Here is a 22,086-nt window from a genome sequence, read left to right as displayed (position 1 = left end):
AAAAATCCCCAGATTTCTTGGAAACTGAGGTTTTACAACATGCTCATATTTATTTTCCTGAAGCAAAAAAATGACTTGAGAAAACAAACAACAAAACAAAACAAAAAGAAAAAAGAATTCACAAGTCTAGGCAATGCTTCATGTGAACTACCTCCACCCCAATAAAGAACTTTAAATTCTAGGTGATGGTTTACAAACAAGGAATTTTAATATCGGGTCCCTTCCAGTAACTTCTCTCTGCGGTCACTCCTACTGTTCTGGCATCGTTACTCTCCAACAATGGAGGGTTTTGCCTTTTATTAAAGTTATTCTTTGACAATTTCATCACTCTAGTTACTGTCACCCTCACCTTCTCTTATCTCATTCTTCTCAACACCCTCTTTCTTCCTCCAAATTCCTTTTCCATATTCATCTGTTTTGTGATTCATCCTTCAGAACTATGCACGAGAGCTTGGTGGGCTCACCAGAGCGTACATGAATAAGGGTAATGACCACATTTCCCCCAGACTCTTTCAGAAGTCAGCAGTAGTGGACGGACTGTTCAGGGGGCCAGGCTCGGGCAGTCCCAGGACACTAGCTTCCAGGACTTACTGACATTCCTCCTACAGCTTCTTCTGTGCCGCTTCCCGCACTGTTAGAGAGGGTGGGACAGCTGTCTTATTTGGGCTGAGCACTGAACTATCACTCAATCTCAGCACCATGAGCAGCTATAAATCTACATATTTTAAGCTTTTGTTATTTTGTCTTATAGAGTCACTGGTCTTTTATTTTTAATTAACAACACAAGGCAGATAATTAACTGATCTGTTTAACTATTTCAAGTTGAGAGATTTATATAGTTAATAAACACTCAGATTTTATAGCAATGTGAACTGTAGTAAGGTTTGCCCAACTGGCAACTTGTATGTAAACATTCAAAAACACCAAGGGAGGGCTGGAGAGATGGCTCAGAGGTTAAGAGCAGTGCCTGCTCTTCCAAAGGTCCTGAGTTCATTTCCCAGCAACCACATGGTGGCTCACAACCATCTGTAATGAGGTCTGGTGCCCTCTTCTGGCCAGCAGGCATACACACAGACACAACATTGTATACATAATAAGTAAATATTAAAAAAAAAACACCAAGGGATATCTAATCTGTATGTAAAAATAAAGAAATATGATGAACTAAACTAAATATGCTCGCTACCCTTTATGCCAGTCTTTGGTACATGCCAATCATTGTTTCAGCTATTCTATCCAGCCCACCTTTGACTCATAATTACTTTATTATATTCCACACATCACTTGGAAACATACTGCAGTTATATCTAAAGTTATATTAAGAACTGCTGGTTACACTGAAAAACTTCAGTAGCCCTTCACAATCAGAATGCCCAAGTACATAATAAAAATTAGACCTAAAACCCAAGAATCGGACAGACTTTATAAAATGCTATCAAGAGGTACAGATTACAGCCATTAATAGTATTTCTATTTCGAAGTAAGAAAACAAAAGATGACAAGGCTCAGGGTGGTGTGTGGTTATCGTGCCTGAGGCCAGGGGTTCAATTCCTAGAACCAAAGGGGAAAAATCCTAAAATAAACCCAGGTCCCAAATGCGTTCAAAGGCTGTTGGTAAAGGAAATCCAGTCTTCACTCACTGCAAGTCAACTCTTCTCTCCGAGTATTTCCAACCTTCCAGTTAGTACACTGAATTCTACAGTCTGGACTACATCCTAAAGCCAGGGTTATGATACCACAGCATAGGGAGCCGACAATCTCACAATGAATTTCTGTATCTCACCCATTTCTTTTCTTTTGCTAAATTGCTTTTCCTTAGGGTGGACTTCTTTCCTTGGCTTTATATAGAAATGGCCGGCAGGCTCCATTCTTTTTACTAAGAGCTGGCAATGCCTTGATACACTAGCAAGTAAGACTAACCTACGGAGCTGGAGTCTATTCCCCTAAACTACAAATGTACCATACTTCTCAAACCTGAAGTCAGAATGATACTCTTTAATACGGAAATGCCCGAGAGTCAGAGCCTCACAGACATAAACAGTACTTCTAAAACTTAAAAGACAAACTGTATAAAACTAAAGATCCTCTCCCCAAACAAGGAATACTTAATGAGACATTGATCCATTTCAAAGACTTTCATTTAAACAACCTAGATTAACAGCGAGCATTCCAGGTCCTGGTAAATGACAGCTTCTTAAACCCATGGCACCTGGACAGCGGAGGCTGCCTATTTCTGTGGGGAGCTACTGACATGCATACCGAGCAAACAGTCAGCAGTGTGCTCCCAAAGTCACCCACACCAGCAGTTACAATTATTTTAATTTACTGCTACATAAACAGTTTTTCAATGCATGAAACCAAGCTGAACACCGAAAAGACTTAAAAAGCAAAGAAACAAACCCTGTGGTTGGAGCAGACACAAAGAAGGCTCGTACTACAGGCCAACAGTAAAACTTTAGAATCCTATACTTAAGACTGTTGCCATGAAACAGGACTTTCTGTACCTGTAAGAGTGACAATAGGAATGACCCAAGGCATTGCAAACAACAAGGAATCCCAGTGTATATAATCTCACAGAAGTTCTAATTTCAGTTCTTGACGCCCCACTCTAACCAACTGATTCATCAGCAGCCATTGGCCTTGGCTTCCCAGGGTTGCAGAGCTCCTACAGCAATGGTGAACACTATATGTAAGGATTTAAATTAAACAAAAACTCCTGCAAAAATAGCATCCCATTTCTAAATGTAATTTAGTTATAAAAAGGATACAAAATTTCTCTAACAGAACTTACCAACAGTGGCTCTGATCAGAGGAGAGGAATCACCAATATTATTTAGACATTCACTTTTGATGAAGTCCGTTACCCCATTTGGGAAGTTCTGGAAATGAGCTTTCACATTATTCTTCAAGATCAGACCGCTCAGGGACCTTGTGGGCTCATCTGTGAGAAGCAGTGACACAACTGAGTTCTAAAGGATTCCTTATTCCAAAAGGTACCAACAGCAATCACTTTAAAAGCATTTATGTTGAAAGTTGATTCCAACATTCCAATTTCTTTCTGCTATAGCTGGTTTTAAAAATCACCAATTACGAAAAATCAGCTCTACAATTTATGGTTCAGGGTTTCTCAACTTTGGTGCTGCTGACATTTTCAGAGTGATTTAATATTCGCAGTGGCATCTATAGCACCTATTCAGACGATGGCAATCTAAAATAGTTTCAGAGAATGCTAAATGTCTCCTTGAAAACTTCTCCTGAGAATCACAAAAATTCTTCCAGGTTGTACAGAAAGGGAGCAAATATATATGATATATAGGATCACTTTCCTATTACACAACTGCCATGTTTTTACTTATCTATTAGGGAGAAACAGTAAAGCAAAACTCTCTCAAACCATTAAAGAAGATGTTCAAAGGCAGAGCAGGAGACAGCTCAGCTGTTCAAGGCTCATAGTTCTCTCCTGAAAGATGCTTAATTCACTGCTGGTGCTAACAGATACTAGACTAGCTGACATTTTTAAATTTGTTATACACCAACACTAGTACAAATATTACTGTAATCAATCCTTACACCCTTTCAAGGTAGGCAATAACTGAATACTTAGTTAAGAACTTGCAACCTGAGTCAAAAAAGACTTAATGCAGGCCAAGTGTAATAAAAGAGACCTTTATTTCAAATCAATGGCTTTGTTTAATCTAGTTATTATTTCAGACTTTTAAATTGATCTGAGCCTGGCAGTGGTGGCATGCCTTTAATTTCAGCACCTGCAAAGAGAGGCAGAATTTCTAAGTGTCAAGACCAGCCTGGTATACAGAGTGACGTCAGGACTGCCAACAGATACACAGAGACTCTGCCTCAAAAAACCAAAAAATAAAAAACAAAAATCTAAAATTTTCAATCAGGTGTGGTGGCATACATCTTTAATCCCAGAACTCAGGAAGCACAGGAAGGCGGGAAGGGTCAGCTTGGGCTAAATAGAGACCCTGTCTCAAATGAAGTTACACGGGACCACTGGCTGGAAAGCCAAGTGGTAGCACCTAGCTCTCTGGGCCTCCCTCCTCAGTACAAGATGCAGGAGTCAACGGGGCTGCAGCTGGATGAGTGCTTAAGACAGAAAACACAGGTAGTCCCCAACTCGTAGAGGTTGGTTCACAATCACTTCTAACTCCATCTCTAGGGGACCTATCGAGGGCACCTCCCCACATAGCAAACACTGACACACAAGTAGGGAAAAAAAAGTGCAAAAGTCAATGTAATGTTACTGCAGTGAAGCTGTCCTTTTATTAAAAGACAAAGTCATGTATCTTCTCTAAAGTGGACAGCCATAAGGCTAACAGTAGAAGCTGTCTGGCTTTCTTTTTTAGAAAAACTAGGTATGGTACTCTTCTGGGCTTAAGGGAGGTAAGTTTATCAGTGGCATAAGAAGAAACAAAGAAGTTTTACACAAGCACAGAGTTCCCACTATATCCTTTGAAGAATTCATAAGAAATAGACAAAATAAATGTGAGGTAAAAAAAAAAGTGAGTATCTTACAGATTTATAATTTAATAGGTCTGTGGGGGGGGGGGTTAGCTGTCTCTAAAATGTAAATTCTTCTCGTTATTTGAACTATGAATTTTTTAAAAGCATCTTTGCAGGCCAAGAAATTCTTAACAAAAAAATATAATACTGTAACAACTTATTTGTAAGTAGGGTAAGAAAAGGATAGAGTGCAAATAGGTTAAAATTTTAAAATAAAACAATTGTAAACCAGAATCTCATTTATAAATATTTAAGTTCTTTTTAAAAGAGTGTGTGTCAGTCAGGTGTGGCGGTGCACACCTCTAATCCCAGGATTTAGGAGGCAGAGGCAAATGAATCTCTGAATTTGAGGCCAGACTGGTCTACAGAGCAAGTTCCAGGACAGTCAGGACTACACAGAGAAACCCTGCATTGGGGGGTGGGGTTTGCTTCTCTACAAATGAACTATACCTCCAGTCAAATAATTATTGATCACAAACTGGTGTGTGTGAAAAGATTTTTCTATACTAAGAAAAACAATATACTCCTTAGTATTTACCAAAGCAGAATAGTAATCACTGATTTTAAAGATAAACTAAAAGAATTTCTAGTTTAAAACCTAGATTTAGTTTAAACTTTTTATTATGTCCCTCGATCACAAAAGCCACAAAAGTAACTAGGAAATCATCTGAGAACAAATCCAAAGATTCACTAGAGTATAGGTCAACTATCAAATCTTTACTTCTGTAATGTGCTAGAGGCTGGAGCTGAGATCTTATAGAATCTGGGTATCCAGCAGGCATTTCCAACTGAAAAAAGCAAGAAGGTTACATGCCTTAGTGTCAGAGTCCAAACAGCTTACTTTACAACTCCATGCACCGTGTTTTTACTATGGCTTCTGAAACACCCATTGCCAAATAAGGGAGAGCGCACTCATTTGGAGGCCAGCAAACTGTCAATACTTATCTACGTGTCTGCAGTGTTCCAGGAAGGGACGTTCAACCTCAGTGTTATGATGAACACACCTCACTCTAATATGAGCTCAGTGAGGGCAATGATCATTATTTGTTTAGTCGTATTTATTTCCCATGGCCTATACATTGTCTGACAAAGAAGAGGTGCTAACAAATAAGTAATCTGTGAAATAAAGTATAGAAGGACATGTGACATGGATTAAGAACCATCAAAGACTGTCACTTAAAAAGCAAGACTAGTTAGCCTTAAAGTAGTGTAGGAATAACCTAAAGTGAAAACTAATAGTTAGTGACTCCATCATTTGTGAATAAGTTTAACATAGTATATAATCATAAACTAGAATAAAGTTCAGAGACAACAATTACCAGGTGGTAAAGTGCTTTCATTTTGGCTAAATAGCTTTTTAGGTTTTTTGTATAACGAACATACACATATATTCAGGTAATTATTAAACCCTACATTCAATCTGTAAACGATTAAAAGCCAGTCTTTGTTATATTCATGTATAAACACTGAAACAAAACACCAAGTCATACTGTGCCCCACATTTTCTAGCTGAAAACAACAAAGAGACTTATATCGACTTCCAATCAGAAGAATTCTTATTACCCATCTAAACAGTAGAGGAGCAGTAACGCTAAGCGGACACCTGACAGCCTCAATCAGATGGCAAAAGGAAATCCTCTGAAAGGAATACTTCACAGCATGTAGATCTTAATGGTGATAAAAGATATTTTTAGTTAATTATCTACACAAGCTCTACTTACCTTCAGATTTTAATTTTGTAAGAACAAAAATCAAGTAGTTGTTAAAATCTGGATACTGATTGAGTTGTTCCAGTTTCTAGAACAAATGGTAGTTAAGGAAACTTCTCTGTATAATCTAAGAAAGAAATTAAGCATTTTTAAATTTAACAATTGATCCTTTCTACAATATTTTTAGGCTTCCACTCTTCCTAAGAATAATATTTGCGCCGGGCGATGGTGGCGCACGCCTTTAATCCCAGCACTCGGGAGGCAGAGGCAGGCGGATCTCTGTGAGTTCGAGACCAGCCTGGTCTACAGAGCTAGTTCCAGGACAGGCTCCAAAGCCACAGAGAAACCCTGTCTCGAAAAACCAAAAAAAAAAAAAAAATAAATAAATAATAATATTTGCTTATTAAATCAAACTTGATGTTATTAACAACACTAGTACTTATTTAAAAAAACCAAACCTTTCGGTTCCTTCTGACTAAATGCGCATCAGGTATATTCAATAAGACACAAGTGAAGGAAAGGTCTGTGTGACCAGCAAAGCAATGAATGCATTTTCAGAGGCAGAGTGGGTAACTTACAAACAACCTAACCTAGTAAGTACTTAAGTACAAATAAGCAAAAAAAAAAAAAGTCAGTCAAGTCAATTCCCTTTCACGCCAGATAACACGTGAGGACACAAACTGGAAGGTAACAGTGACGTAATGCTCTAAACCTTTCAAGCCTTGACTCTCAAATCAGTAGCATGCTTGCCAATAGTATTTTACTGCACAAAGAGATTAAAATGTTTTTTTACTGAAGAAACTCAAATTTTACATATCAGAAATGGCCTCAAAATGCCTAGGATCAGGATGTAAATTCTAGCAAAATATACTTTAAAATTCCAAAATATAACTACTTTTTCCAAGCCCAAAGATTTTTAAGTTTTAGTATGTTTATGTTAACAATTTTTATAGATTATTTTCTGATAAAATGTATTCCCATACAAAACACACACACATAGATGTAAGCAAATCTGTATTAACAATCTCCCAGAAAGTGCTTAAGCTCATACAAAATAAATCTGTTCTCTGCTAAGCAGACACAAAAGAACAGGTCATCACTAGCCTCTAAAATCCCTTCAGCCTCCCTAGTGCTGGGGGTTAAAGAGGTGGCACGACCACGCTTGATTAATTTGTTCTTACTCAGGGAACATAACAAGCTCTCAAGACACAGAATAAACTGTACATTGACTACTGGGCTGGCCCAAGCACCATACTTGGTATATAATAGGTATTTAAAACAAGAAATTAAAATATTTAGTGCTACAGAAATTACAATGCAATCCTGGAGTTGGCTAATTTTAGAAGCCAATTATTTTGTAAAACAATACCGACATTTTTCACCTTCCAACGAGAGCATAAATGAAGATTTATCTACAGCGTGGTTCAGATAGAAGCGCCACTATACCCCAAACTACTATTTTCCCTAGTCTTAAAGGTATTCAAACAAAATGGCTTTTTTGAACAATCCAAGTAGATTTGTCACTGTCCCATCCATTTTTAATCGGGCAGTGTAATATTCGTTCATCTATTGGAAGGCTGAGGTTACAGCACTGCAGTGCTTCTTTGAAACCTTCTAGTAAGTTCACTTCTGTGGTGTTTTAAAAAGAAACTCAAATGCCAGCTTATTTACCAAATTCCCTCTTAGGTGATTTTGCTGCTTACTGAAAACGGTAACAGGAGAATTTGCTGAGAGCATAGCAGACCTAAGTTCTTAAAGAATTAACTTGCTTGGACTTAATGGGTTAACTGGCTGCGATCTGCGTGTTCGTTCCTTCTGGAGCCTGCGTGAGCGCTCCATCGGTGCATCCTGCAAATGCACTCACTACCTTTCTCTCTCCAACTGTGGCAATTGGACCGCTACGCCAGCACTCAGCACCCAGGAACCTGGGGTAACTGAAGTCCAGGCTTGGGCCAAAGCTTTACCCCGCAGACCTCACTGGAGCGCCAGGGAATCGGCAACAGGTGTTAACGGGAGCACTCCCGAGCAGCCAGCCTCTCAGGCACGGCTGGAGAAAGCCCTGGGCCCTCCCGACAGTTCAAACCCCGCGCCAGCTCCACCCCCGGCCGCGCCGCTCACTCCAGCGCAGGCCCCGCGCCCCCGCCCCGCCGGGCATTGTGTGGGCCCGGCCGCTCCCGCTCGGCGGCGGGGACGTGGCGGTCCGGCACGTGTAGCCTCCCCGGCGGCGGCCCGGAAGCGGCGGCCGAGCCCCACGCGGCGGCGGGCCTGGCGGGCTGCGGCCGCGTGCGCGAGGCCGGGCTGGGGGCCGCGGGCGGGAGGGGCGGCGGGCGGCGGCGCGAGGCCCCGCACGGCAAGGATACTTGTTGCACGGTCCTCTGGATGGTGGTGTCTGGAGACTGGGACTCCTTGAGCAGCTGCAGGATCTGCTGAAGCCCTTGCTCGTCAGGTTTCCACTCATACTCCATCTTGGTTTGCTGCACATAAAGCCAGACACAGGAAAAGACGAGCAGATGTTAGTCCCGCGCACAGGCCCGCCGCGCGTCCCCGCACCCGCCCGCCGCCGCCCACCCCCGGCCCCAACCGAGGCTCGGACCCGAAGGCCGGCCGGACCGCTCCGCAGCTCCGCGCCAATGTCCGCTGTGCCTGTGCCGCTGCGGCCGCCTCGAGCGCCAGGAGCCGACCAGACTGAGTCACCGCGAATTTGCAATCTGGCCCCAAGATCCGCTCACGGGAGCCCCCTGGGTCCTAGTGCCACGGAGCACTCTCAGAGCAACCCGGCTCATTCAGCCAGGCTGTTACACTGAAGGCTACTCAAAAGCCAGCCCTAGAGAAGCCCCTGCAGAAATCTGATTCGGCTCGTTATTTTAAATAAGCGTGGTGGAATAACGACAGCGACTGGAATGGGGGAAACGCCGGCCTCCCCTGACAGCCCAATAGTGAAAATAAAAGCACTTGCATGTCAACTTAATATAAAAAGCTATATTAATCGTTCAAATAAAATATTACGGGCGCGCTGCAATAATAACCACACCTCAGAAACATTAAACCCAACCTTTGTAGAACGTCAATGGAAAAAAAAATGCATCTTTCATAAAACTCAACTTATGAACTCAATAAGTGAAATAAATTCCATCACAAAATAAGTGCCTTCCACAAAGGACTGTGGAAAGAAGGAAAAACAAGAAAAATCATGTAGTTTACAATGGGGTAGTGTTTAATTCTGTTAAAATATTCTCGCTGGTCACCCCGATCTGATTCTAAACCCGAATGAGGTGTGTTATTTGCCCTCACTAAAGCTGAACACAACGCTGAGCACATTACTGCAAAGATTCATCGTTGGAGGCTAGAAATTAAAGTGTGGGTTGTATCTGCTGCAGCAAACTAATGCCACTATATCAATGACACAGTTCATTAAAATTAAATTCTCCAACAAAACCAATAAACGGAAGGGTTAACTGTGAATTATTTTTAATAAGAAAACCTGTGAGAGGCTCGGTGAAGGAGAGATTTAATCGGCTCTACTTCTACATAATAGTTTAACAACTTTTGTTAGTAAAACCCCTTCCTCGCAGGTTCATTTTTTCCCCTGGTATTACTACAATCCTCTAACTGACCTTGCCCTCTCCATTTTTAAAGAATGGTTTCCCCTCCTCTCCTTCACTGTTTTGAGCTTCTGATCTGTAACGACTTTGCTCAATGTCTTCTATTGGCTTCCTAAATAGAGGAGACAAAATCAATTGTTCGTTCTTCCAAACACGCACACACACAAAGCGCCAAACACCTACATCAAACCCACAAGTCTCATCTCAACATAACATATAAATATTGCTATCATAAGGTTTTTAATCTAGTTTTCTTAGTATCTGTTGATCTGTAATGTTTTACATTTACATATATGTACTGTGTATTTTTAAATTATGTAATAGTGGGAATTTTCATTTCTTCCCTGGCTTTCTTTACATATTATGTAATTTAAGAAAATATTTTAAAATATATAGTGTTCCATTATATTGTTGTAAAGTTTTTAAACTTTTAATTGACATAGTCACAAAACTGTACAAACTATAAGCACCTAACCAGATGGACTTTATAAGTGAACACACCTATCTGACACACACCTAGTTCAAAATGGAAGTCTCTCATTCTCATTAGCACAATAAACCCTAGAAGAATTTCTATCATAAACTATTTCTTTTTTCTTCTAACTTCAAAGCTTTTTTAAAATTTCAAGAACTACCTTCCACCAGAACATGGTCCCATAGGTGAAGCTGACCCACCTTTCTGGGATAACGATAGCAAACGGGATAGATTCTACACTGTTCTCTAGTCTCCACCACACACAGTGCCATGGCTGGAATATGAGATGCTCCCACAGCTTCATGTATCTGAACCCTTGATTTGTGGATGCTGACAATACTGAGACATGGTGGAAACCTTTACAAGGTAGCCCCCCACTGAAGCAATGGGTCACTAGGGTGCTTACTGAGGTGCTATAGCCCTTTAAACTTCTGTCTGGTCTCTGCTTCCCGTTCCTTTGCATATTCTTAGTCTATGGAACCACAGGATGCCACGCTCACCCACCATGATGCCTGGCTTTTTGCCATAACAGACTGTATCCCCACCAAATCAACTTTGCTCCTTAATGTTGCTTCTTTCAGAAAACATATTGCAGCAATGAGAAAAAAATAACTAATGCATATAGTCCTTTGTTAGATAATACTCCATGTTACACTAATATTATCTCTCTCTCTCTCTTTGTTCCAAACAGATTAGTATTAAGATATCTCATTTGACCTGGGTCTCATGGCGCATGACTTGAATCTCAGCACTAAGGAGGCAGAGGCAGGTGGATCTTCAAATTAGAGGCCAGCCTGGTCTACAGAGCAAGTTCCAGGACAGCCAACACTACATAGGGAAGCCCTCTCTAAATAACAAAAACCAAAGTCAGCAACAAAAAAAAAATATTTAATTTGTCCGACAATGCTGATAAGTATCCCCCAATACCTTATTAAAGTTATCTGTTAACAAAAGGCTTTAAAAAATATTTGATTTGTAATTGTCATTTTGAACTTCTGTTGTCACTTTTTAGTAGTTATGGTGGCATATGCTTATAATCTCAGTACTCAGAAGGATTAGAGTCAGGATGATCAAGAGTTCAAAGTCAGCCTAGGCTACCTAGCTAGAACCTGCCATAACATAATAAAGCATAAGCTGCAATTATAAATACATAAAATTCACCACTTCAACCATTCTTAGTGTAGAGTTTTGCAGCATTAAGTAGATTCTCATTACTGTGCAGCCACTGCCACTATCATCTCCAGAGCTCACCACAGTTTACTAGCAATTCAAATCAGACAAAACCGTATCTCAACCAATTAGATAACAAGATAATCAAAAATATAAATCCAAAGGCAGTTCTTGGAGAGCCAACTAGAGGCAAGCAGATCTATGCATTTTAAGGTCAACCTGGTTTGCATGAGTTCCAGGCCAATCAAGGCTTCATGGTGAGACTCTGTCTCAAAAAGTATAAATAAACATTTCTTTTGAGAGATGAAGATTAAAGTGCTATAAATCTTAGGAGGTGTGAAAATCTAGGCAAGTTAATCAATCCCTCTGAGCCTTAGCTTCCCAACTATTTAATTGGGATATACCAACTCCAAATTAGATTATAGATACCTAGCACAGAATAAGAATGACTTGAAAAAGGTAGTTATATGAGTTAACTAAGGGGCTGGAGAAGTGACTCAGTGGTTAAGAGCACCAGCTACTCTTCCAAGAGATCCAGGATCCATTCGCAGCACCCACACCGCAGCTCACAACTTTCTGTTACTCCACTTCTGGGGAAGTCTGACACCTTCTGGCCTCCACAGGCAACAGTCACATGTGGTGGTGCACTGATAGTCATACATGAAGGCAAAATCCCAACACACATTTAAAAACAAACAAACAACAACAACAACAAAAAACTGGCATAGCATGCCATTAATCCCAGCACTCAGGAGACAGAGGAAGATGGATCTCTGTGAGTTCAAGGCCAGACTGGTCTACACAGTGATTCTAAGACAACCACAGCTACACAGTGAGACTAGCTCAAAAAAATCCAAAAAATAAAAAATAAAAAAGGAAGAAAAAAAAGGTTAATCAATAGGGCTGAATAGATGAACAGATGGCTGTGGCTAAGAGCCCTGTCTGTCTGCTCTTCTAGATGACCAAGACTGGATTCCCGGCAACCACATGGCAGTTTACAACCAGATATAAATCCAGTCCCGCAGGCTCCAATGCCCTCTTCTGGTCTCTGCAGGCACCAAGCACATATGTGGTGCAGGGAGACTGATTGAACAAGTATTTGTTAAAGACTGCGTTGTTATTCATTCAACTGCATCAATATGAAGTTGGTCAATAAGCACATGCTTGATAAGCACTGGAGAGTCAAGGTAAGGTAAGGAAAATACAGTTCTCACTTGGTAAAAGAGATGGACCAACTGTCTACTGAAGAGTGATAAAGAGAAAAGGCAAATACAGTCTGCTAGGAAAGAGAGTGTTTCCCTCATCTGCTTCAGAGCTCTTCCCTGTTTCAATTAAATGCAAACAACCATTTGTCAAACAGTCAGAAGGTCCCATCCACGTGTTGCGCCACTGTGAAGGGATACATGTTGTCATGAGTGACAGGACTTCCCCAAAGGTAAATAAGGTGTGGTAGCATTCCAAAGCAAACAAGGCATAATCACCCCTCAGGAACACTAGAAAAGCGGGCATGTGCATAACTCTATGTGTGTGTGCGATAAACATGTTTCTGTTTCACCTGTATGAGACTTTCTAGTGTAGCATTCACAAGCCATGCAGGGTAGCTTAGGACATTTCCTCCCAGTGAACATCCAACACCACTCTGTCTTACCCTATAAATGAAGAGTACGGTCATTCCTAGTCAGTAGCACTCCCTCGGTGGAGAAAGGCTACAGCAAGGTAAGGGTAAGAGACTAATCCAGTTAGGAGCTAAGGAGAGAACAGACCAAACGTAAAAGCAAAAGTGAGGAAGGCAGACATGAGGATGGGGATGGGGGTGGAGGTGCAGTGTGGTGTGTGTGTGGTGGGGAGCACCTTTAAAGACCCCATGGCTAGTAGACACTGTGAAGGGGGTGAAAGCCGTATCACTTAAAGATACTCCTATCAAGGAGATGCCCATCTTCTGCTCTAGACTGCCTGCTGTTCGGCTAATTTTTACAGGGATTTTGAGAACCCCTCAGGCTACAGTGACAGCAGGAGGAGCCACAGGAAACCTAACTGTATAAACTTCATCTACATAGAGTTTCAGTGTTAGGAGAAGGGTAGTCATGTTTCACTAAAAGTTCTGGCCCTTAAACTGTAGAAAACTTACACAATACACTATAAATGTGGGGCACGGTGGTGCTCGTCTTTATTCCCAGCACTGAGGAGGCAGAGGCAGCATCTGGTCTACAGAGTGAGTTCAAAGCCAGACTGTCTAAAACATCAACAAAAATCCAATGCAATATTATGTCAATATTGGCAGCTAATACTTTTTGATAGCCAAGCAATCTTCTAAGCACTTACATATGATAACTAACTTAATTTTAGTACTTCACGACATGGTATTGATAGTAACCACATGCAATGGGTGAGCAAATTGACCCACAGGGAAGTTAGTCGCCTATGGTTATTCAGCAAGTAGATGGCAAGACTATGACTCAGCCCAAAGGAAGCTGGCTGGAGAGTACACTCTTGCCAGAGCAGTGGTGTGATAATTCCAGGACCGAGAAGGGTGAGGGAGATCACAGGGTCAAGACCCTGTCTCAAAACATTAAACAAAGAATAATAAAACAAAGACCACCCATGAATCTTCTCTGGTATCAAATCATGGTCCAGGCCCCTGATTTTATATATATATATGTATATATATATACATATATATGTATATATATATACATATATATGTATATATACATATATATATAATTTTTTTGCTTTTCCAACAGAAATATCAATCTGTCACCTGGGAACTAATTGTAAAACACACATTCGCATGAAATAATATACTGGCTACCCCTGTGTGAGGTAAGAAGCAAGCCATTGTACTACTGTAAAAATCCTCTAACATCAGAAAAAATCATAATGCAGTCTGACAATATAAAAGTGAGGTATTTTGACAACACTGAGTTAGAAACGTTCTAAATCTACATCTTCACTAAATTCCCGTGTTGTACATACACACCATGTATTACTTCCACTTAAAAAGCATGTAAATATAAGCAGAGCTTAAGAATCATGTACTGAATCATTTGCAGAATAAAATTTAAGACAAACTCACACACTAAATGTTTCTTATGTTCGTTTCCCTGGGGTGGGGGGATGCTATGATGAGCAAAGAAGCAGGGAAAACAGATATCCATGAGGAGGGAAAAGAATATCCACTGGGTGAAAGGGGGAAGGATGAAGCAAAGATTTGAACCTCACGTAGTTCAGAGACTGAGCTCAATCAGACTGGAAGGCAACAAAGACAGCAGGGGGGTGGAGGGGGGGTTAAGTGTTGAACCTAGGGTTCACGCATCCTAGGCAAGTACTGTACCACTGAGCTATATTACCAGTAAGACAGTATATTTAACATGGTATTAGACACATGAGTTTTAAAACTCTTGACTGGCTGACTGCTTAGGGTAAGTGGTTCAATTAGCCACTTGGAAGAAATATGCTAAGGAGTTAAAATTTTAATTTTCCAGCATTACAAACTTATTGCTGCCAAAGGGCTGGAAGATAGCACAGAAAGAAAACAGAAATGAGGGAGATTTTACATAAATGCTTTCTTAGCATGCAGGAAGACCTTTGACCATTAGCTATGCCGCTCAAATGCGCATGTGTGTATGCCAACATTAAAAGATGTGCTATCTTAATGACTGAGTGATAAGGGAGAAAAGCTTGATCCTAAAATTCAAGCCAATACGATAACCAGGGACTTCTTAGACTTTCACTTATTTGACATTCACCACAGCGTGAGGAGACAGATATTAATCCACAACAGAGGCAGAAACTGGGAGCAGTTATGCAGCCTATTCAATATATGTGGCAGAGGGGGTTATTCAACACAGAATTATGATGCCCGAGTCTGTACAGAGCTGCATGATAACAGTAATCCACGTGCCAGGCTTTATACTGCTTTTAAATGCTCTTTAATTCTATGTATATATACTATTATTATCTCTACTTTCCAAAAGATGACGGGGCCTAAAAGAGGAAAAGCAATGTGTTTACTCACAGACACTATAAACAGAGAGCCAGGATTCCCTTTCCTAGTATCCCTTTGCCACCACTCCAGACCTGTGATTGGCTAGTCACAGACCTTAACAGTGGGTGACAGTGAACACTCTTAGTACACTTTCTTCCCTATCATATATATCCCCAAGGATTCAGCAGGCCTCTTGATCCTGCTTCTCCAGGTATGGTAACTGTACCTTGTTTTTAAGAGTTCCTTGAAGGTGGGGGGAGGGTGGCCCTTGTGTGTGTGAAGGCCATCCTCAGGTACTGTCCACTTTATGAGACAGGGTCTGTCACTGGCTTAGAGCTTAGTGATTAGATTAGACTAGACCAGGATGAGACTCACCCGGCCTTCCCAGTGCTGGGATTGTTAGCATGTAACAAAAAGCACGCCTGGCTTTTTGCCTATGTTTGCAGGTACACAGACATGTGTGTGCATGCATGTATGTGTATGTGATGTGGGTATTGGAGATCAAATATGTCTTTCTTGTTTGTTTGTCTGTCTGTTTGTTTGAGACAGGGTTTCTCTGTGTAGCCCTGGTTGTTCTGGAACTCATTCTGTAGAGCAAGGTGGCCTCTTTCTACCAATGCTGGGATTAAAGGCGTGTGCTACCTCTCAAACATGTCTTTATGCTTGCAGAGCTAGTGACTTTACCAACAGAGCTATCTTACTGGCCCCATTTTTTTAGAGTTTAAGCTTTCTATCTTCAATCTAAACAAAAGGCTGACAGGACTGGTGTCTCTTTATATTTAACTTTTGGTAATATTTGTCATTTGCAAAAAATGGTAGTTCCTTGTTGAGTTCTATAGCAAATTTAACCATTATAGGGGATCCCCATCTCCATGTATCTTTAAGCAACTTAAGCCCATAGTTTCTAAACTCCGACCATGTATCATAATCACTAGAGACTTGCATCTGGATGAGAACCAGTCTGATTCAGTATATCTGCTTCTGGAAATGTTCAGTGCTTCTTAGTCTAGTAAGAATTTCTGTACTAAAAATGACAAAAACAGAAGATAGATTTAACTGGTTAATATGGAAACCTAGCTATCTGAAGGCTAATGAAAATCAAAATGCAAGACCATACTGTCAAAAGTTACTTAATAATTTGAAACACAGAGTTGGAGAGATCACACAGTGGCTAACTTAAATCCAATGGCAGAAAGGAAAACCTGTAAGAGTTCAGTTTTGGTGTAAGAACAAAAGGAATTATTTCCAATAAATTTCAAGCAAAACAAACAAAAGTAAAAATCAAGGCCCTTGATTGGTAGTTTACCCTGTGACTAACACCGACCTGAAGTCAACAGAGGGTTGGTTCCAGGGCCCCAGCAGTGCAGTACTGGATATCAGGTTTACAGGTGCTTCTCCATAGCTAGATGACAACTGTTTCTCTAAACTGAATTAGTGCCGTTACTGCAGTGGGACACGGGACACAGATCTTGAGACAAGGATTTAAGGGAAAAAGCTCCTTTCAAGTCTCCTCTATTATAACATTATTATACATCTTACTTCAGAACAGTGATTATTACCAAGAGGTTTTAATAATTTTCCAAATGTTTTTGTATTTGATATTTCAGAATTCCCACTTGAACTGAAGAGCGAGTCTTAGTGGGTTAAATATCTCACTAAAAGTCACTTAGCTACTAAGTGTTAAGACCTGAGCTGGGAGGCTAAAGAGAGAGATTCAGTGGTTAAGAGCACTTGCTGCTCTTACAGAAGATTGGGGTTTGGTGCCCAGAAGCCACAGGGAAGCTCTCAACAATTAACTCCAGGGGTTCCACACCCTCTTTTTACTCTAAGAGTACCAGGCACATGTCATGTACATACATGCATGCAGTCAGAACACCCATGCACATAAGTAAAAATATTAAAAAGAAAAGAACTGGAATGTCTTTCTATTTTGCGCCCAATGTTTCTACTACTCTACACTGCTTTGGTTCATAGGTAATTACATAAGTACATTCAATAAAAACTATAGCCTGTCTTAAAGAAATGTTACTGTTATTTGCTTTTTCACTCACGGGTTAAATGTTGGCATGTGCGATTCTGTGCTAGTCTCATGAGACCGTAACAGTGCCTGGTAGAGTACTGGTATTCAGTGATTAGAACCACACCAGCAACACGTAAGCTAATCTTCTTACTATATAAGAAATTGGTAAAAAGAGGAGTAGGATTAAAACAAAACAAAACAAAAAGCCAAATCTTCCTGTGAAACATCTGCAATTTTTAAGTGGATAAAAGGAATGATCCAATACCTTAGACACTACTGTACATATTTACCAAGTGAGCCATGTTGGTCCAGTCAATAGAGGATGACGCTGATTCTAAGAGAACAGCTAGCTAGCACACAGGCCAACAATATATACCATCTTGATGACAAGCATGCCATTCACTCAGACTGCTCTGAAGTTCTAACCGAGACAGCCCCGCTCTTTCTCCCTCACATCCCAAACCATCTTTAAGCACAACGCATTGCTTCAAGGTCTAACCATTTCAAGGAAACAGAGAAAAGAGCCCAGCGCTGTATTCACTCTCAAGGACTGAATTAGAAAATGGCCAGAGTGGTTTCAAGAGGAAAATGAAAAGGTTAAAAACTGGCAGGCTGCTAGAAATGCAATTAGCAGTGTTTCCCTCATCCTCCATTTGTTCACTAAAAGCCCAGTCACTCGTGACAGGGGCGTGTCTCAGTAATGTTCAGTTATAGGAGAGGGACACAGCAGAAAAGCACAGCAGAGGAAATAAATTTTTAAAAAGTGTTTTTACACCTATTTACTTTTTGTGTGTATATATTTTATCTGCATGTATGTATATACAACACACATGTGCATGGTGCCCAGGGAGATCAGAAGAGGGTATTAGATTCCCTGAAACTGGAAATATAGTTGTGAGGCCCCATGGGGGTCTGAGAATTGAACCCAGGTCCTCTGTAGGAGCAGCCAGTGCTATTAACTGCCAAACCATCTGCCCGGGCCCAGAAAATCAGTTCCTAGGCTGATAACTGACATATGTGTAGATATTCCTTACTGCTGATGAGCGCAATCCCAGTTCTCTCGAATTTGCTTTTTTCAGGAAACTTTCTGAGGAACAGTTAATTACCCGGGAAGATGAAATGAGGACACAAAGAGTGACAACAGCATTCTTCCTGTGCACTACACCCTATTAAAACTCAAGATTGGTCCACGCCAACCCACACCATCCCATAACAGTAAGATGAAGATTATATGCATTAGTTTTGATTATCAAAGAATATTCAACAAAAATGGGCTGCTTGTTATTTAAGTGGGAGGGATGCTGCTGTGTCCAGAGGACAGCAAAAAGCGGGGTCTTTAGAAGGTGAAAGGGGCTCAGGAGAGGGTTGTTGGCCCTTCTATTCTTATTTGGCCTCAAGCTATACCCACATGACAACAGCAAAAAATCAGGAAGGACTCCACCCAGCATTTTGCTACAGTGGCATGGACAGACTTAGAGAGGTGACACCGTAGAACCAGAAAAACTGAAAAAAAAAAAAAAAGACAAATATGAGAAACATACAGAAGACATGGAAATCAAGTGGTGAATACTAGATCAAATATTAATTAAATATGTCTGCAAAAATTATGTAAGAGAAAAACCACAGAAGTTGCTTGATGGTGATCTTCATAGACTGCAAAGATGGATAAAATATATCACAAGAAAACTTTATATTCAAAAATGGGGAAAATGTGTAGAAAATAATGTCAAATAAAAGATGCTACCACATAACTAAAAGTTTTAGTACAAAAGCAATATTATTTGCTTTTAAAGGCAGTGGGGGCACACGCCTTTAATCCCAGCAGTTGGGACTCAGATCTCTGTGAGTTCATGGCCAATCTGGTCTACAAGCTCCAGGACAGTCAGGGACATCCGCACAGAGAAACCCTGTCTCGAAGTTTTTTTGTTTTTTTTTTTAAAAAAAGCCAATACTATATAGTCTGAGTATTCAAATGTTTTCTTTTTTAAGAATTTAATACTGAACATTACTCTAACATTATTAATTTGGCAAAATAAAATACACACACTTCCATCACTGCACAGTGGTTCATACATCCCTATTTTTATCATGTGCCCACATTTCATTTGGAAAAAAAAGCTCTTGGCTTTATTTCCTACTTTCTCTCTTGTCTTCTGTCTTCTGAAGACATTTTCTCCTAACTGCTGCCAGACAGACTTGCAACACACCTAAACGGTAGGAAGGACAGCAAGGAATCACAGATTTACTGTGGCTGGGGCACAATAGTAAACCCAACTTTGGCTAATGTCATTGAGAACAGCTTGGAACCGTGAGCTGTGATAGTCTGTTTCCCTTTTATCATACAAAATAAACAAACAAACAAATAAATGAAGCTTAATGAGAAATATAAAGTTAATAAACTAAGGTGTGGTGATACAAACTTTAATCCCGGCACGGGGGAAGCAAAAATAGGCAGATCTCTGAGTTCAAGGCTGGCCTGGTTACAGAAATTGTTCCAGGACAGCCAGGCTACACAGAGAAAGCCTATCTGGAAACCCCCACCAAAATTAATAAGAGAATAAAATATGAGGAAATTTGAGACTGTGTTGAACATAGGATAATAATAACCAAATATACACAAGAAAGTATTTGGTTTTAAGTGTATGACCCTAACACTGAATACTGTTCTAATACTAACCCTTACTGAAGTTTCTTTCACAAGCAGAGAGGCTTCATTCAACCCCCTCCTCCCACAAAGCTGGTATTCATCAATTAAAATCTAACTGAGTTAGAGAATAACAAACCATTTACCCATGAGAATAAAGAGCACTAGGCAGCAGCTAGCCAATCCTTTTATTTAAAAATAAGGCTCAAAAATCAAAATTACAAGTTAAGAGGAAGAATTTTATTTCTGATTTTAAAACCAGAGCATCCAATCTATGAGATCTTTCCTACCTTCATGTCTAAATGGTACGCTGACATCTGATAAACACCTCAGGAAAGCCATGGGCTGCTTCCCTAAGGAATTAGTAGCTCATAGCCCATTTCTCAGGGAAGAGCATTACGGCAAAGTTTACTGTGTAACCTCATTTCCTAAACACAACTGAAGAAGCTGCAGACAATGACCTTCCATGTGATGAATCCTAGTACAAAAAGATGAGTTCTATTCAATTTCCTTTCCCGGGAGGACGACCAGGAAGATTTACCATTTGCTGGTGCTAAAAGCTTAAGCTGAAGAGTCACAATGGTAGGCAGGTAGTCACACCCAAGATAAAATTACATACATCAGGAATTCTAAGCGAGGCGGACCAACACAGAGGGATGTAAAGTACTGGGCAGGATCACGTGGAATGGCTTGCTTCCTGGTTGCTTTGCGATTCTAAACCATGAATGACTTAAGTGGATCTTAACCTTGATTTCAAAATAATGGAATGTGTTTCTTTTCCTTGAAATAAGTAAAGCCACAGCCTGGCGCGGTGGTGTTCGCTGCCTTTAATCCCAGCACACTAGAGGCAGAGTCAGGCGGATCTCTGAGAGTTTAAGGCCAGCCTGGTCTACATAAATAGCTCCAGGACAACTAAGACTACGCAGAGACCCTGTCTCAAAACAAACAAAAAGCCATCAAAAAGGGGGGAAAAAAAGTTTAGTTAGAAAAGAAATATCAAATAACTACTCAAATATCTATCATATAAGCATACACATTATGTGATTATATAACAATATTAGCAAAAAACTTCCCCAAAAGATTTTGCTTCAGCTGAGTATCTACAGTTCTCTGGGAACTGATTGCTGCACTGGTACAATGATGGCTCATGATCATCCCGGGAATGCATCTCCTTAGCTTGCAAGTGAGCATCAAAGTCTCAAAGAGGTAAGGGCATACCGAATATATCCAGAAGGTAGAGAGGAGACTGAGTAGAAAAATGTCAGCAGCTAGTAAAGGCATTTACTACAAATTCCTTTGTTATCCACTTTCCTATGGCGTGGGTGTGTGTGCCTGTGTGATGCACATCTGCAAGTGTACACGAAGCCAGAGGACAACCTCAAACGCCCCTCGTGAACCATCCACCTTTACTGTATATAATTTTTAAATAGACTCTCAGTGACCTAGAACTTGCCAAATCTGCTAGGCTGGCTGGCTAGAACACCCAGGGGATCCACTCTGCGGTCAGGCACAGTGTACGCACCACCATGCCTAAGGTTTTAGAAATGGGTTCTAAAGATCCAAGATCTTTGAAGGCAAACACTTTACTGACTGAGCTATCTCCCCAGCTCTTGCTATCTACTTTTGTTTTGAGGAAAGGCAATCACCTCATAATATTCACTTTATTAACACTTTATCCAAGTGAGAGAGGTAGGACAGTGGCACTTTTCCCTCCTGTCCCAGTTTTAGGGTACTACTTGTTTCTTAAGATCCTTCCCATCTCCTGTGTTCCCAAGGGGTACACTATGCGTAAGTTGGTAGACAAACACATGCTTTATTTGGACAAATGTAAAAGGGTATCCCACATGGTATATCAGTACAAACTGGTGTGTTCTCATAAGAGTAATACATAAATAACTTTGTGGAAAACTAATTTAGAGCCAAAGACAGTACACATACAAGAAAGTTCACAAGAAAA

The 22,086-nt window shown here is 40.5% G+C and overlaps 1 protein-coding gene across 1 annotated transcript in view; it reads right to left on the bottom strand.

Annotated features, from left to right (window-relative positions):
* Tnpo1 (transportin 1) overlaps positions 1-22,086 on the bottom strand; it is an 80,791-nt gene that overhangs the window by 41,219 nt on the left and 17,486 nt on the right. Inside the window, exons 2-4 of the mRNA XM_041663220.1 lie at positions 8,591-8,704; positions 6,243-6,318; positions 2,792-2,941 (exon numbers count right to left, since the gene is read on the bottom strand). Of these exons, the coding sequence (XP_041519154.1) occupies positions 2,792-2,941; positions 6,243-6,318; positions 8,591-8,704 (340 nt within the window). The remainder of the gene's footprint in view (positions 1-2,791; positions 2,942-6,242; positions 6,319-8,590; positions 8,705-22,086) is intronic.

The sequence above is a fragment of the Microtus oregoni genome, unplaced genomic scaffold (assembly GCF_018167655.1).
Source record: "Microtus oregoni isolate MIOR12 unplaced genomic scaffold, Mior012 000014F_ref0000157, whole genome shotgun sequence".
NCBI lineage: Eukaryota > Metazoa > Chordata > Mammalia > Rodentia > Cricetidae > Microtus > Microtus oregoni.
The sequence above is the reverse complement of the archived record's forward strand: the minus strand, read 5'-3'. Positions and strand labels throughout refer to the sequence as shown.